Source organism: Netta rufina (assembly GCF_964035555.1).
Source record: "Netta rufina genome assembly, chromosome: 3".
NCBI lineage: Eukaryota > Metazoa > Chordata > Aves > Anseriformes > Anatidae > Netta > Netta rufina.
In genome coordinates, this window is record NC_140125.1 from 13,637,983 (window position 1) to 13,654,458 (window position 16,476).

Genomic DNA, 16,476 nt, shown 5'->3' on the forward strand with positions numbered 1-16,476 from the left:
CAGGACCCCCTGTGCTCACCCACTTTGATTACCTATAACGCTCAAGGAACTCGTAAAAGAACTGAAAACCCTAAACCAGCAACCTGTCACAGTAAGCTGCTAACCTCTTTTTGCCCCCAGGGTGAAAGGCAGTTGAGAAATGCAGTTTACTTGATCTGTGACCTCGATAACGCCCAGCTTCTGGCACACTAAGGGGGAGGCACCCCTCAGTGGAAAAGGGGAGTGAAGGTAGATAATGGGGAACTAGACCTGTGAACACCTTCCAGATGTGGAGATGACATGAAATGGCCACGCTGCCATGCAGAGGGACCCCAGCAGGCTGGAGCTGGGCTGGCAGAATACTGATGAAGCTGAGCAAAGAAATAAAGTCCTGCACCTGGGAGGGAACAAGCCCAGGCAGCAGTACAGGCTGGGGCTGACCACCTGGAAGCACCTCAGCAGAGAAGGATCCAAGGGGATACCAAGCTCACCCTGAGCCAACAAAGCAGCAAGGGCTGGGTTAAGCAGGGGGACTGGAGCAGGGAGAGGTAAAAATCTTCCTTACATCGAGGTGTGGGCTCCCTTGTCTGAGAGGGATGGACAGGAGAGAGTCCCTGGAAAGATGATGAAAGGACTGGAGCTTATGTGATAATACGGGGACAGAGGACTGGGACTGCTGAGCCTGGAAAAGAAGGTTATGGGGGAGAATCTGAGCGCGTATCAATAGCAGATTGAGGGAACAAAGAAGAGGGAGTCAAACTTCTCAATAGTGCTGAAAGACAGGACAAGTGGAACTTCAGAGAACAAGGCTAGGTAAGGCAGAACCCTGCCTCTGAAATCCCCATTTGGTGTTTTGTCTCTCATGCCCCCCTGCCCTAGGTTGTTTTGTACAAAATTTAAGAAAAGTCACTTACTGGAAAAGGTGAAATTGTGAAGACTACTTTCTTATACATCTTTATGTATTTAAACATCTTAGAAATAGGAGGGGAGAAAACAGAAGCATCAGCAACACATTGTTTGAGCTGTGGGTAAGCATTAAAAAAAAAATTAAGAATCTGCCCTTTTATTGGAGTAGACCATAATCCTGATTTCATAATTGTACAGAGCACTTCGTGGAACAGAGTTAAACACATACAACATGTAACATGAATGCGTTATGAAATAACTTTTAATACCCACACCCCTGTTCACTGTTACTATATCTCTTGAATAAATAACTCAATAAATTTTAACAAATTTATCAATGTATAAGTTTAATGAAAAAATAAAAATTCAATTCCTGTTTTTACACATTAAATACTGTAAGGAGACCTTAAATTAGACTTGCACTGCAAATAAAATCTCAAAGACCAATAAATACAGACTTACAAATCAGAAAACCAAATCAGTTTCAATAAGGTATCACCTTTTACTGTTATAAAGCTGCACTGGCTCAACATGATGGTTCCCAAATTTTGGGAAACTTTTCTACATATTAAATTCCTCAGACGACCTACAGTGCTAAAAACACAACTGACATTGTTCTCTCATGAAAGATTGCTTTTTTAAAACCTGTGGGTAGAACATCACTAAGTTTAGAAGCAACATTTGTTACTGTGATCATCTGGGCTAGCAGACCTACACCTACAGGGTGAGTCCGGCAGCAGTATCACACCACAGTTTGTCCCACAACAGCTTCAGGCAAGCCTGCTGGCATTACCAGTTCGCAAACAAGAATCTTGCACCTGAGGTAAGCAACGCTGCATCAGCTTCTGTGGCAGGCTGCAATTCAGGATGCTTTATTGCTGTGTCCACCAGCCCATTCCAGATACTTTGGTTGTGTCTCAAAGTTCAGAGACCCAGTGTCTCTCTTCACATAGTCTGAAGCTGATAAACTCTCAAGCCTTTTTTCAAAAGATAACCCTGATCATTTAGGGATTGAATAAAGCTTTCAAAATCAAATACCTGGAGGAAAAAGACAAAGAAATATCAGACTGAAAGTATTACATTTTATCTGGTACAAAGCAACATCAACAATTTAAAAGAATTGCAGTATTTACACATTACTTAGTGAACTATGCAGAGTAATGTATGTATTTATCCAAGTTCTGAAACAAACGGAAAATACAAGTACAATTTCTACAGTTCTCATTGATTTCGAAGTATTTATTCCATATCTAGAACACTGAATGGACAAAAAAATATTGTAGGAAGGCAAAATTAGAATTAATTCAATTAGCTACAAGTAACTAGTTGCTAAATGAATGTTCTTTTGAGAGGAGTGGGCAATAACGCATCCTGAGGGCAGTAACATTCTGTCAGACGGGAATCACACCAAATATCCTATGTACAGCCCACATGTGGACAAGTTTGGAACTGAAGTCATCTTCCCCAGCAGACCAGGGTAGGTTGACCACGTAAGAGAAGAACAGCATTACTGGCCACAGTAAGTTCCATACAAAGAAATTCCTGGTCGCTACTTCTCACTTTAACACTCCAATTTCAAAACTTCTACATTGGCATTTAAAGCTTTTGACCATGAAACAAGAAGTAGAAATAACTATCAATATTTTTGTTTAGCTGAAGCCTCCCTCACAAGTACAGCATATAAACCTGTTACAGGATAAATACGTCTCTGGCCACATGTCCTATATGATGTTCCTACCAAGTTACAGCATTCGGATGCTTGAAGCAGAACCAAAAACCCAGAGGGCGCATCTGGGCCAGTGAAGGCCAAGCAGAAACCTCACTGCTCACAAATAGAACAGACACCACAACGGCCTAAATAAATAAATACACAATAAATAATTTTGGCTGCTCTTTTTGAAGAGATGCTTGATTTCCATACTTACTCGTATCTGTAGCTCCTTAGCAACCTGCCGAAGCTGTTGCAATTCAAAGAGGTTGTTGTAAGTTCTTTCCGCAATGCTGTTGAGGGCAGAAATAAATCTCTTTGCTTGGGACCGATTGCTCATCCCAGACCCGTGCTGGGAACGTTCAAAGTCCAGTTTCCCAAACTCATCCGAGTAGGTTCCCAGCATGCTAAAATAAACATATGAATGGGAAGTAAGAATAAAAATGCATGAAGTTCCTTCCTGAAACATAACTGCTTGAGATGCTTTTATTCCTAGGGGATGACTTCCTATCTAGGGAACGTAGATTAAGCATCTGCCCAAATCACTTTTAAACTTAAGTTGTTCAACAGCAACAATAGGCAGTGAGCACAGGAGACAAAAATTTCTGGCAGCACCTCATCTCTAAGTTACTGTGCACTGATATTCCTGACTGCTTTGGTGACACAGCTCAGAAGTTGAAGTGATAGCATTCAACTTTGGGCTGCTGTCGATTTTTAAACAAGTGTTAACAACTCTGAATGTTAATACCATAGGCCTAAATTTGGTAAAGTCTTCTCTTCACCGTGTTTGCCTGTCAGTATTAAAAAAAAAAGTCTTCGAATAACACCAAGATGCTTTATTTTTAAAGCACCATGTATTACCTGTATTTCATTATTTCTATTACATCTTCAGCATCTTCCTTGGTACATTTCTCCCTTAATTCCAGCCTTGATCGTGCCTTAAAACAAAAACAACACAGAAAGGTATATTTAAGGTACTAAACCTGATGTGAGGAAAGGCTACAGCCCTGCCCCATGCACACAATGATACAACAAGCACAAGATTTGGAAGCACAGAGATGAAGCCTGAGCCTACAGGATTAAGATGACAAGCCCTCTACTTTTTACAGCATTTCAACGTCACGTCCTTCAAACACACATTATCACCAGGTTAGAGTTCATTTGCTTTTTAATAGCGCATTCCTGGGAAGCAGCATAATATGCCTTAATAACATTGTGTTAGTGTTATGGAAAGCAGGAACACTCTGAGTTCAAGATGGGCAGCAGCTTGTCCCTGCCTGCACCTACTTGCTCTCCTTTTAGGAGAGCATGATAGGTTTTATTTCTACCCCCTTAAGGGTGCTCTACCTCTTAAGAGGCTTTAAACAACAGTAGCTCTTAAGCATTTGTAAGTCTCTTATATCTTAAAAAAAAAAGCTGTGAGAAAATACGGGATATCAGTATCACTTTAGGAATAATCTTTTTGCTTTCAACCCTTAAGTACCACAGCTTGAGTTTACCTCAGTAAGTCGAATCAGTGACTCCAGCTGCCTCGTGGTGATTGGCGTGCTGTCTGCTCCTTGGTTCTGCTTCCGAAGCTCAAGGTAGAATTCCTGGAGGACCTGAGCAGCTTCTGGAGACAGCTTTGGGTGAACGTACTGCCGAGCGTATCCGACGTACTTCCTCAGCAGCTGATGTGGAATGGCATCGAAGTTTTCTCCTGGTGAGATCTAACCCAATTACAAACAGAAGTCTTAGATTTTTGGATTTTCTGTCAGAATCCTATAACATACAAGTTTTAACATAAAAATTTCATCATCTAGGCTTTATCTGATGAAATCTTCATGAAGCTCTGAACATGGTGCCACATGTGAGCTGTGTTCTTTTAAAGTCCCTACACCGTGTTAAGACAATGCCATTTCAGAACAAGGAGCAGCAGCTATTAATTTCCACTTGTTAGTGTCAAAGGTCACCTAGATATGTCAAGAATTCTCTCAGAAAGGGAAAATACAATTTCCCAATTGTTACAGTATACACCTCTATAGAAGTATAAGCCTTCACATTTCCCAGAGTGCAAGGGTTTAGCTCCCAGAGGGGTTTATTTCTCGGAGACCTGGCATTTAGCAATATCAGCCCTGAAACTAACCACTGAAATTTAGTAATAAAATATCAGTTCTTCCCAAATTCCTCAATCTATCTCAGTCTGCAGATGTCCAAGTACTTGTCCAAGCACTTACACTGCTTTACTGAGATTCAGTATTTCACAGCATGTAATGTAAAATTATTACACCCAATCTAGTTCTGTAGCTCCTTACTGAAATCTAATACAGCAAATTCGATTTCACACAGAATACCTTCCCTCTACCCCAAATAAGAACAAACAGAAGGAAAAAAGCAACTCAGCTGTTAAACTCTTTCCATGTGAATTGGCACAATTTTGGCAACTCCAGCATGGCAGATAATGGCAGCTACAATAAATAAATAGCTACTTGCAGAAACTGGTGGCTGGGGCCTTAATACTTCTTGAATTCAGAGCCAGTTGTGATGAGAAGAATGGGAGTAGGAGACGGAAGACAGCAGGTTGAGGTTGCCAGGTCCCACTGTAAGGAGCGTCACAGAAACAGGCACTGCAACCGTCACAGGACAAGTCCTACCTTAAGCCTTTCAAGCAGTGGCCGATCGGAAACAACTTCAAGAACAGAGCGATCCTGCAGGCTGGCACGACTCACAACGGCGCTGCTGCACGCTGCCTGCTTTCCAGCTCGGATAGCCATCACGTGCTCGGACAGCAAGTGATCGTGATCTTCATTTGGGGTGTCCAGCAAAATGAAAACCAAATCAAATCTTGACAGCAAAGCACTCCCCATTCTAAAGTAAAGACAAGAAAACCACACAATCCTTGTATTAATGTTGAAAAACAACAGCAACCCTGCTCTGCTTCAAAAATATTTAGAGAATTGTGTCCTTTTCATTCAGGACAAAGCAAAACAGCAATTTCTCTACTAAAACAACACGAAAACTTATTACAACAAGCTTGTGTTCAAGCTCCAGGAAACTAGAGGTCAATTAAACCCAACTGCAAGACTGCCTGAAGCACCTGCTCCCGAATTTGGATTATATAAGCAGCATTTCAAAAAGTGCTCACTTTAAGTTCTCAGACACCGTTTTGGCTTTGTTATAATGCCCTCCAACGGGGTTTGCTGCAGCAATGATAGATGTCCTGGCTGGCAAGCTGCAAACAATGCCAGCTTTGGCAAGGCTGATACTTTGCTGTTCCATGGCTTCCAGCAGAGCCTGGTGTTGGCTTCCCATCTTATCAAACTCATCTATTCCACAAATACCTGGAAACAAAACAGGACAAAGGCTTATTAGGAAACACGTTAACTAAGGGACAAGTGGATGCCACAATCCAGTGCAACATCAGAACTCCACTCAGAGTCTGGGTACTGCAGGAGATCTTGGTCCAAGCCTCCATTTCAGCAAGGTCTGTTTCCATTCCAAGCTGCTGCAGCTGAATCATTACAAAGCTGGCTTGGCATGCAGAGACAGTGTCTTGGCTACTCATTAAGATGCCAAAACAAGCAGTTTGTAAAAGCAGAAATAAATGGCCAACTTCATAAGCAAGCTATTTTTCAAAAACAGTAAGACTCCAGTAGCTGCCCTTAAGTCAGAGATTTCTCACGAAGGAAATCCTAGTTCTTCACCACGTGAAATGACACTGGTATGCAGATTGCAGAACTGAAGTTTTATACACATCCTAAGCCCTAAGAAATCAGGAACCACTTCTGGAGAAGTCACTGGAGAAGCTCAGAACTTCCCAGATTGGGAAAGCCACTACCATACTTCAGATTTACATCTTTAATGCAAGCACTGTAGTTAACAACCTCTGACCCAGCAACACCTCCCACCACCATATTTGTTCATATGAAACCTACAGCATTACAAGTATTACCTTGATCTCCGAGCACTAAAGCACCAGCTTCCAAGGCAAAATCTCCCGAAGCACCATCTCTAGACAGTGTGACAGTCAGGCCAGAGCTGGTGGAAGTATTACCACAAACATACACACCTCGAGGAGCAACGTTACACACTGCCTGGAATAAAGAAAAAACACTTTTTTTCTCATAAGCCTTACTCTAGAGAAACAGTACAAAGCAAAACCAAATCTGTTTCTTTCCATTTAACATAGCCCAACTGTAAAGCTGTAACTCCTTGCAACCCAAAGGACACGTTTCTGCACAATTTTTGTCGCAATATTTGTACTTAACCACACCTACTGTGTTATCAGAACTACTTGGACTTGGGGCTCAACACCTGCACCCAAAGTGTGTGGAAATGCTTGGGAACATCCAATCCATCACAGAATTGCAGATACAGTTTCTGTATTTTCAGGCTCCAGGGCTTATTTAGGCTAACATCTTATCTGGCTGGCCAACAGAAGCTGCTTCGGGGGGGGGAAGCATCGTTTGTTCCACAACTACAGGTTGAAGGAGAGGCCTCGTCTCTGCCATGCCCCTAGTATCCAGAAAACAGCTTGAGCTTTGAAAGGACTGGCAAAAGACAGGCATGTTGCGGTTAAGTTTGTTTAGAAAGCAGTTATCATAAGAGATTTTTACTGGGAAAATTAACTTTGTTTACTTGTTTTATTCAGAAGATAACACCCAAAGCATATTTGCTCAGTACCAGGTAAGTGACAGGCACTGACAACTGAATTAAAAAACAAACAGAAGACAAGAACAAAACCAACAAAACCCACCACAAACTGGTTCCTACACAGCTCTGTTTTTGTCCTTGTGTGTTTTTTTTCCTGTGGCAGTGATGATAGAAAGGAGGTTTGTCTCAGGGTCTTGTCTGAGGAATATGCTAATGGCATTACTTAGTATTATGCAGGGGAAAAAAGCCACAAAGTCATTTATTATATACCAGATATCCCAATTCAGTGAAAAAAAAAATGATTTATCAGGACGCTTGCACATACAGCTGTCACTTTGGTCAAATTACTTCAAGGCACATCTTAACACGACACATTCATGTTTAAAAAAATCCGAGTCTCTTTAATGAGATAGAGAATACTGCAAGTCTAGGAAAACTCTGCCCCCCTTTTGCTTCACAGTAACCACAGGCAAAGACGTGGAACTTTAAAACCATTCAGTTTAAGATACATTCTGCTGTTAACTGGCTTTGCAGTCATGCAAAAAAAATGCCCACCAGGACTGAGATGCAAACGTAGGAACAGGTCCCTTCCCTGAAGAGCAGAAATCTGGGCCAGCCACACAGAAATAGGTTAAGAGGAGGGAAATAAGCCTCACGGGAAATGAATAGCATGGTGGTTCTAAAAATGCCCTTGTTTTATACGACAGTGGGATAGCTACATGAATAAAGCAAGACACCTCATCAAGAAGAGAAGTTGGTGAAAGGAGCTAACAAGAGCAGGACAGCAACAACACAAAGTACTTTAAAGTCTACAGGCTTGACCAAGTATCTCTGCTTTGAAAATGTTTTAACAGGACGATTCTCTGGAAAGAATGGACTGCAGGGAAGCCATTTGGGTGCTATACGCTACACCTGAGGCATGCTGTATGAAGAGACATCTCCAGCCACGCCAAGAAACCTTTTGGTCTTCGTGCAGCTACCCTACAATGCTCACAAGAAGGTAGCAAGGAGTTACTGAAAAATACAATCATACAGTAGTAAGAAATCAACTCATACTTGCAACATTTGACTTTTTCCTAATCCTGGATCTCCAACCACCAGAACATGCGGATCTCCTCGAACTGGGATTCTGTTCTTGTCATCAACAAACTTCTGACATCCTCCAAACAATGCCAGGGCCAAGCCTGCCTTTACAATCTGTGGCAGTACACACCAACATAGTCAGTATTCGGTCATTGTGATCAGTACTGACAGGTCCCCAGAACTGCTTGTAGTAACCCCTCTCTTCTGGATGGCTGAGCTTAAATCCCAGAAGAAAGTTGCAAAAGTATAAGGCTGCCACCTCCCTGTTAGTTCACGCACTAGAACACCACTGAAAAGTCACCCATAAATACAGCCCCTGCCCCTTCCCTCCACCCCCGAGAAACTTTACAAATCCTGTAGAAGTTTACTGTGGCATAAACATTTCAGCCTGAAGTTGCAAAGCAGAGCTGGCAAACTGCTTACCTCATGGCCATAGATGGCAGGACAAAGGGAGCTGAAAAACAAAGCATACTGTGACATACAGAACAGAGATCTCACGTTACTACTAAATAATCACTCGTTCTCTCTCTCGTCCCAGAACACTTTTCTAAGTCCAACGTTTTTGCTTAGTTGTTGAATTCTTAGAATCAGTTTAAATGTAAAAACAGTACCATATTTCTCAAAATTTTTAGATAACCAGATATACTTGAAGCAACATGAAAAGCCTTTTGAGTTTGCACAACTGCAAAGGACCGTTTTCCCAGCGGTCACTGCACTGTTGTGATTTTTATCAAATAACTACCTACAAGCCTCCTTCTAAAGATTCTGCAGTTTTGTGTTCTTTGATTCCACTGGCAGGACCTGAGGGACAGCCCAGCTAGAGAAGCACTTCTCCATCTGAACTGAGGGTCTTTCACACCCAGTAACCACTGCCACACAACTTACTTCACAATGAGCCTGAAGAGGTTTTGTTCAGCTTGGATTTCTTGAACAGCATAGAGGTCCTTAAGCGAAAACTCCATGAATGATCTCTGAAAAGTCTCATCATCAAAGTTCTTTATTTTTTGTCCTTTAGTGTTGCTGACAGAATTCGCCTCAATGTACAACAGGAACACACACTTGTCATTCTTATTTTTAGAAGCTGTTAGAAAGATTGATAGACAATGAGGAAGAAGTTTTGCATTTTTAATGCTGATGTTATTTACAAACGGCACAGGGCAATTCAGAAATATTTAGCAGACATATCTACAGCCTCTGTTTTGCATATTTAAGTAGCTGGACACCTGCTTTTTTTTTTTTTTTTTTTTTTTTTCCAGAGAATGGTAACTGAGCAGTGAACGCAGGCTCACAGTAAATCCCAACTGCAGTTCCCTGCAGAATGTTCATTCTATTACAGCTATGCACAACATGCTTCTTCATTTTTGGGGAAAACAACAATTCTAAGATTTCTCTAGGGATATCTATACTGAAAAAGGTAATATGCCTTCACAGTTGTATGATGGCTTTTCTGTAACTTGAAGGAGGCATTGAAGCAAAAAGATTAAACAAATGATGAGCCTCGATGAGACTTCAGGAAATAAGGATGCCCCCCTGCCATGTGAGCAGTTCAGAGAAGGCTTCACTATCAGCTGACCCACCATAAAACACCACATGTCAGGACTGGAACTTGAAGACTATAGTTAAATATAGACCAGTGGGTTGCAAAAGGCAAACTCCCTCTATCAGTGGACATTTGAGACAGCGCTCCCCTTGAGCAGTGAGGCAGATTGCCTTTTCAAAATGACACCTTGGTACGAAACTTTGGGAACTTCTTAAATACACTTAACGCTTTTACAACTTTGAGAGCTCAAATGAAAGAGGACGGCTGTTCATCCTGTTGGGAAATCACTAGAAAAAAAAATAAAAACCACAAAAAAGTATTCTGAGATGTGTCTTTTACCTTCCTCAGTGCTCGACACCTTGACTATCCCTGTAATTGTGACCACATCTCCTGGCACGCAGCTGTCCACCAGGTCTTGAACCAGTTCACATTCAATTGTGCGAGGGATTCGGCCTGCTTCTCGCTGATCATCTGACATGAGCTCCTGCACCCTGCAATACAGGTGGTAAGCACTCATTTCACGCGTTACGTTACGTGGTAACACCACACGTTACCGATTCTGGCATAGAGAGAATGGCATACACTGAGAAGGGAGGCACCAGAAATGTCCTGATCAACACTGAAACAGCGGTGCTGAACTTGAGAAACAGGCTTTTTCAACTCAGACTTGAGCAAAAGGGCATATAACATACCTACAACCCCAAAAGACAGTTACAACGTACTCCTGAAATACTAATTGATGTGGACTTCAGATTTTCTAGCACTGGTGTGTTCATGTAGAAATATGTACGGTATGTGAAATAAGATGGACTTTATTTACAAAGTTAGGAGGTCAGACATGATAGCTCCAATGCTTAATTGGCATTTTAACCCTAGAAAATGCCACGAAGTTCCTCAGACCACAGCAAGAACAGCAGCACGCTCTGTGTAGTTGCAAAAGGCCAGCAGCTAACAAGTTCTTTAAAAGGTTCAGATTTTGATTCTGCACAGAGTCCTGAAAATTTTCCTAGAAGCTTAGCATAAAGCTTCTCTTAAGCTGTGATGAACAGCACCCTCTACAGCTACTCACAAGAATGTCAGTATTGTTTTTAATGAGTTCTAAATCACTTACTAAGCAAAGTTCTTCAAAAAATACACTTGGATGACATTTGGCGTTATAAGACTTGACACTGAGCACATGAGCTTACAGAATCTGAACACAACCAGAGGAAAGCAGTAAGAGTTCTGTTTCTGCTCAGGTAAGCTTAGTGCTTACCTGCAGTAAGCTAACAGGATGAGCAAAACACAGAGCAAATTCTCCTGAATGTGTATTATGGGACAAGAGCAGCATGGTCACAGTACAGCAGAAGCAAGGAAACAAAAAGAAACATTCAGTTCATTCAAGTCAAGTGTCACAGCTGACGAATAATTTAACAGGGCTTTCCTAACTGACTTTCAGTTCATTAAAAGGAATTATTAAATATTAGATGTAACTAAAAATAATGTAGAAAGTCTACAAAGAGCACAGATGTAATATTTCTCAAAGAACTCACATTAGGAGGAATTCCCAAGAAACTATCACATTGTTCAGGGTTCATATACAAAGTACACTATTTCTCTGATAAAACAACTGCTTTGTAACAATCTTTGAAGAGTGCTTACTGCAAAAAGAGTAAGGAGATTAAAATGACACAATGTAACATAAAATGAGCTATCCTGTTGCTTTTTGACTACTGTGTTTGTTAACACAGAGGAGGGAAGAGATGCTTACTTCACAGACTGCCAGTCCACTGTTGTGGTTAAAGGAGAGCTTCTGTCAGGCGTGAATGACCGGCCACGGCACTCAGGTACAAGGCACTGTAAAAAAATTAATTCTAATTCATTCTTAGTCGTTGTTTTTTTTTTTTAATAGCAGTTTTAAGCTACCTTTTTATTTTTCAAAAAAAAAAAAAAGCAAGACAACAATATTGATTATCACAATTTAAGGAAAAAAAAATCATTAAAGTAATGCTACAGACTAACACATAATTAACAAAGAGCTATCAAGCACAGACAGCTGATCCTTGCCTCAGTTGTTAGAGCAAACACAGGTAATTTGTACGATCCCCTGATTCATGGGAGTTTCTCCAAACTGCTTTTGTTTCAGTAGTATACACTTTTTTCAAGGTTATGCACTAATTCATAGCTGGATGGTAAGTTTTTCCGGTTTTATTTTTAAATGTGTCACATTTTTAGGCTAGCTTTAAATATTAGAACTAATTCCCCTTTCACCACTCTTCTCATCCTTCAGCGCCCACTGGCATTGCCATTTTTCAAATCCCCACAGAAATGCAAGAGGGAGAAAGTATGAGCTTGGGCAATTTTAACTTACCTTTGTCGGAAGCGTGTATTTTCCATCAGGCAGAGGAACACTCTGAACATCTCCACACGTGCCACATACGAAGGCGAGCTTCGTGCACAGTGGCTTGATGTTGCTGACACGCACAACGGTACCCCGCAAGGCGATGTACTTCCCATAGCAGTTGGCCCGGACGTTTTTCAGCTGAGTTAGTGGGTCGTAGTTGTACACCCTACACAGAAGTTAGCATTTGAATCCCTACCAGCACTTTGAATCCCTGCCAGCTGTACATTTTGTTTGTACAGTGACACCTGGAAACAACCAAGACTACCAAAATCACAGAAAATACTTAATAATAATCATGTATAACTGCCTTTGAATTATTCCCAGTTAAGAGCAGGGTTTAGACTTGTGAAAAAAGAATCAAAGATTCATGTCTGTGTTCCAAAAGATGCCTTTTTCATCTACAGGTTTTCCGAAACACAGTTCAGTACCTAATTAAAAGGGTGCAGTTTTATAGCAACAAAGCTTAAGAATATATCATAGTCTGTCAAACTCCCCAATTAATTTGACCTGCTGTGTTAAAACCTGCTGGAACCAGCAGAGAAAAAATAAATCAAACTCAAATAGAGCTAATACCCCCAGTCTGCCTCAGAATCCCGAGGTCTGAGACTATTTTCTGAAGAGGAAAGTGTTTCATTAGGAAAGCAATGGAAGTCACATTTTCACAGTGATAACAGCAATTAAGATTCTTGGATGTATATGCTTTTTCAAAAATTAGTGTAATTTCAGTTCCTTCATTTCAAGTTAAAGGTTAAATAATTAGAAACATTCTGGAAGCTTCCTATCAGTAACCCTTTAATAGATGTAAGCTAAAATGAAAGAACAAATCTTCCTCTACCACTGTCAAAATACAGGGAATAATAAATATTGCCCACTGTAGTTTAGGTATACACCAAATCAACTCCTTTTTGAAGGCAAGCCTTTTACTACCAAAAGGCTAGATTCTTTTGAATCCTTTCCTAATTTCTCTAGTAAACAGCAGAAATATAACTATACCGCTGTTTTTAATGAACACGTGTTTCACAGAATAGTTGCTCTACTTGTAAATTACTTCTGTGTATAAACTGTTTCTTCAGCTTATAAGCAGGCTTCTTTTTGCCTTTGCTTTCACCAGGACAGCTTAGCTTCTGTCATTGCAAAGATAAAAAGGTAGACTGTTCTTCTGGAAATATCTTCACAGGGTCAAGTCTCTCTATTAAATAAGCCTTTAGCACCATGCATGGACATTGACGATCACTACAGAAGAGGCAAAAGTCTCTTCCTGAAAACAAAACACTCACCACCTATTACCTGGCATGAATGAGAGGCACATTTATTACAGCTTCTCCCTCAAGCGGCAATCCTTCCTGCACCTGCAGCTCCGCAGCATGCCTTTCAAGGTCCTTTGTTAGCACCTAGACAGAAGAGGAAGGCAGGCACAAACTTCATATTCCATGCAACACGGGTTCAACCGGCTACCATTTGGTTACTGTCAGACCCACTGAAGTCTGAAGAGCTCTCTGCTGTCCAGCAGCCCCCACTAAACAACGATTCCCTGCTTCTGAACAGCTCTAAAATTCATTTTAAAAGGAATTTAAGATTGTATTTATTGAATTATAAAGTGAGTGTTTACAATAGTCTTCAATCCTGGTCAATGCATGGAGTCTTGTTTGACAAGAACAAAAGCACCTGAGAATTTGCCTTTCAACAAGCAGTGAAATACTCCTTTAGGAGACATTGAAAAGAGCCAAAAATTCTTCCACCAGCTCACCACTCACCCATCAGGCACGGCTCTTCCGTGTGAGGTCAGATAAATAGCACAAGTAACTCACAGCCCATTGATAAAAACAGGAATTAGAAGTCACTGACATAACTGTTAGAACTACCTTTAGTTTTAGCCAACTGCTTTGACTATGACTAAGCAAAATACACTAAAACCAACGAATTTTCAAAACAGGATTTTGTAGACCATACAGAAATGGCGTAGAGAGGGAAGTTATTGAGTTTTGATTGAACAAAAGATTTCTGTAAGACAGAAAAAAATATAGAAATTTGTTTTTATATTGTAATTGCCTTAAAATCCCAAAGATTCTTTTCATTATGAGGGGCGTGCTCACAGATTAGAACTTCACATTTACCTGGTGAATTGCTAGACCCATACACTGCAATGTTTTCTGAGGCATATCCCGTAACTCAGCAGATACGTTTGGTATTGATTTAGTTAACTCTTTATCTTCTATCAGGTCCTTATAATCCACTAGGATACTTCCTTTTCTTTCTATTTCATCCTGCAAAACATTTAAAATTATCATATACACTTCAAAATATAAACACAATACATCCAAATCATGCCATAAACGTTTCACATCTGTGATGTAGATTATCTTTGATAGAGAAAATAAAATTATCTGACATCACTACATCAACAATGTATATAAACAGACATATTTTACCTTATCATAAAGGTCAATGCGTTGCATGAAAAATTTTTCAAAGGCTTGAGTCTTCAGGACAAAAGGAGACTTGTCAGCATAAGCTAATCAGAAACATGCTATGTTAATGATTGACAGAAAGAATTATTTCAATTTCACAAAATACATAAAAATGCAATTTTTGTTCTGTTCTCTTTCTGTATTCCAGAACTGAGGAAGATGACTGATCTCTACAGTCCCACAGTAACATCCTGTTACAAGGTATGTTATAAAAGAGCTGTCTCTAGGATGACCGAGGTCAACCACACAGGGGCAGGAAAAGCTCCACAGAGACACAGATTCCAGCCTTTGACAGACTGCACGCTAGAATATACCTAACTGAGCAACTTAAGAAAGATCCTATTTTACACTACTTAAGATTTCTTTCCAGTGTTTGAAGTCCAGAGATTACAGCGTGCTACAAGACTAAAACCTGTGTCACATGAATGTGACACAAATGTTTTCTCTTCCACTTATCCCCTCTACTTATAACCCACTCTAGAGAAAACAGAATAGGATATTTGCTATACATAATTTTGGTCTAAAAATACCTTCAGAAAAGTAAAGCTTCCAGCCCTTATATGGAATAAACTGGTCCAATGTTGACTGAACTAGTCGAGATGTTACTGAAAGAGATGGAAATTGGGATTAGAGCAATGTGGACACTAAAACTTGGCAAATTTTATTGTCAGTGATTCTTTAAAGCAGCAGAAGGCAAGCAGTGCCATTGCCCAGCACACAAGCGGGCCACAAGAGGTTGCCCAGAAAACAGGGAGGAGCCAGCTCACCAGCTTGGGGCATTCTCTTGCACTCTGCCTTTTGTCCTCCTCGTCCTCGCCATCCTCCTCGCCATCCTCCTCTCCACCCACCTCTCCATCCGCCTCGCCACCCCTGGAAGCCTCTCCCCCGGGCAGCCCCCCTTCCCCTGACATCCGCACTCATTTTTCTGTAGGGGCATCAGCTCGGGGCAGTAGCAATGGGCAGAAAATTTACGAATTATTGCTACTGGGGACGAGAGCCTGGGGGGAGATCCTCCAAGCCTTGGGGTCCCCCTCCAAAACACAGGGGGACCCCCTCAAGCCTTGGGGTCCCTCCACAGGCCTTAACGCCCCACTTATAGGACCTGGGGTCCCCCTTCCAAGCCTTGGGGCACCCTCCCAAGCCCTGAGGAACCTACTCAAGATTTGGGCCCCCCGTTAGAGGCCTTGGGGCCTCCTCCAGGCCTTAAGACCCCACTTATAGGATTTGTGGTCCCCCTCCCAGCCCCGGGATCCCCCTTCCAAGCCTCTGGGTCCCCCCCCAAGCCCTGAGGGACCTGCTCAAGGTTTGAAGTCCCCACTCCAGACCTTCGGGTCCCCCTTGTCAGATTGGGGATCCCCCTCCCAGCCCCGGAGGCCCCCTTCCGAGCCCTGAGGGACCTGCTCAAGGTTTGAGGTCCCCGCTCTAGCCCTTGCGACCCCCGTTCGAGGCCCTGGGGCCCCCCCCCAAGGCCTTGGGGTCCCACTTGCAGGACTTGGCACCCCCCTCCCAGCCCGGGGTCCCCTTTTCAAGTCTTAGGGTTCCCCTCCGAGCCCCAGGAGGATCCTGGGGAACACTTTAAGCCCCGGGGGGTCCCTCCCGCGGCCTGTCCCCCTCAGCCCTCACAGAGCAACCCCCCGCCGCCTCCGCTCCCCTCAGGAACCCGCCCGCTTTGGCGCCCAACCGCCACTTCCGGCCGTGCCGCCAATCCCCGCGGAGCGCGCGGCGGCCCCGCCCCCTCGCCGCCGCGTTGCCATGGAGCCGTGAGGGCAAGCGGCGG

General features: G+C 42.2%; 1 protein-coding gene across 1 annotated transcript; it reads right to left on the reverse strand.

The window, feature by feature from the left end:
• Positions 1-1,830: 1,830 nt before the first annotated feature.
• MCM8 (minichromosome maintenance 8 homologous recombination repair factor) lies at positions 1,831-15,620 on the reverse strand (the record flags this gene model as incomplete). The annotated part of the gene is made up of 18 exons (XM_084285325.1): positions 1,831-1,923; positions 2,811-3,000; positions 3,455-3,531; positions 4,093-4,302; positions 5,227-5,440; positions 5,718-5,913; positions 6,525-6,666; positions 8,282-8,422; positions 8,732-8,762; positions 9,194-9,389; positions 10,188-10,339; positions 11,599-11,684; positions 12,199-12,397; positions 13,519-13,622; positions 14,346-14,495; positions 14,661-14,743; positions 15,230-15,304; positions 15,467-15,620. 18 exons carry the CDS (start codon positions 15,618-15,620, stop codon positions 1,831-1,833), a joined length of 2,493 nt encoding a protein of 830 aa, XP_084141451.1.
• Positions 15,621-16,476: the final 856 nt, after the last annotated feature.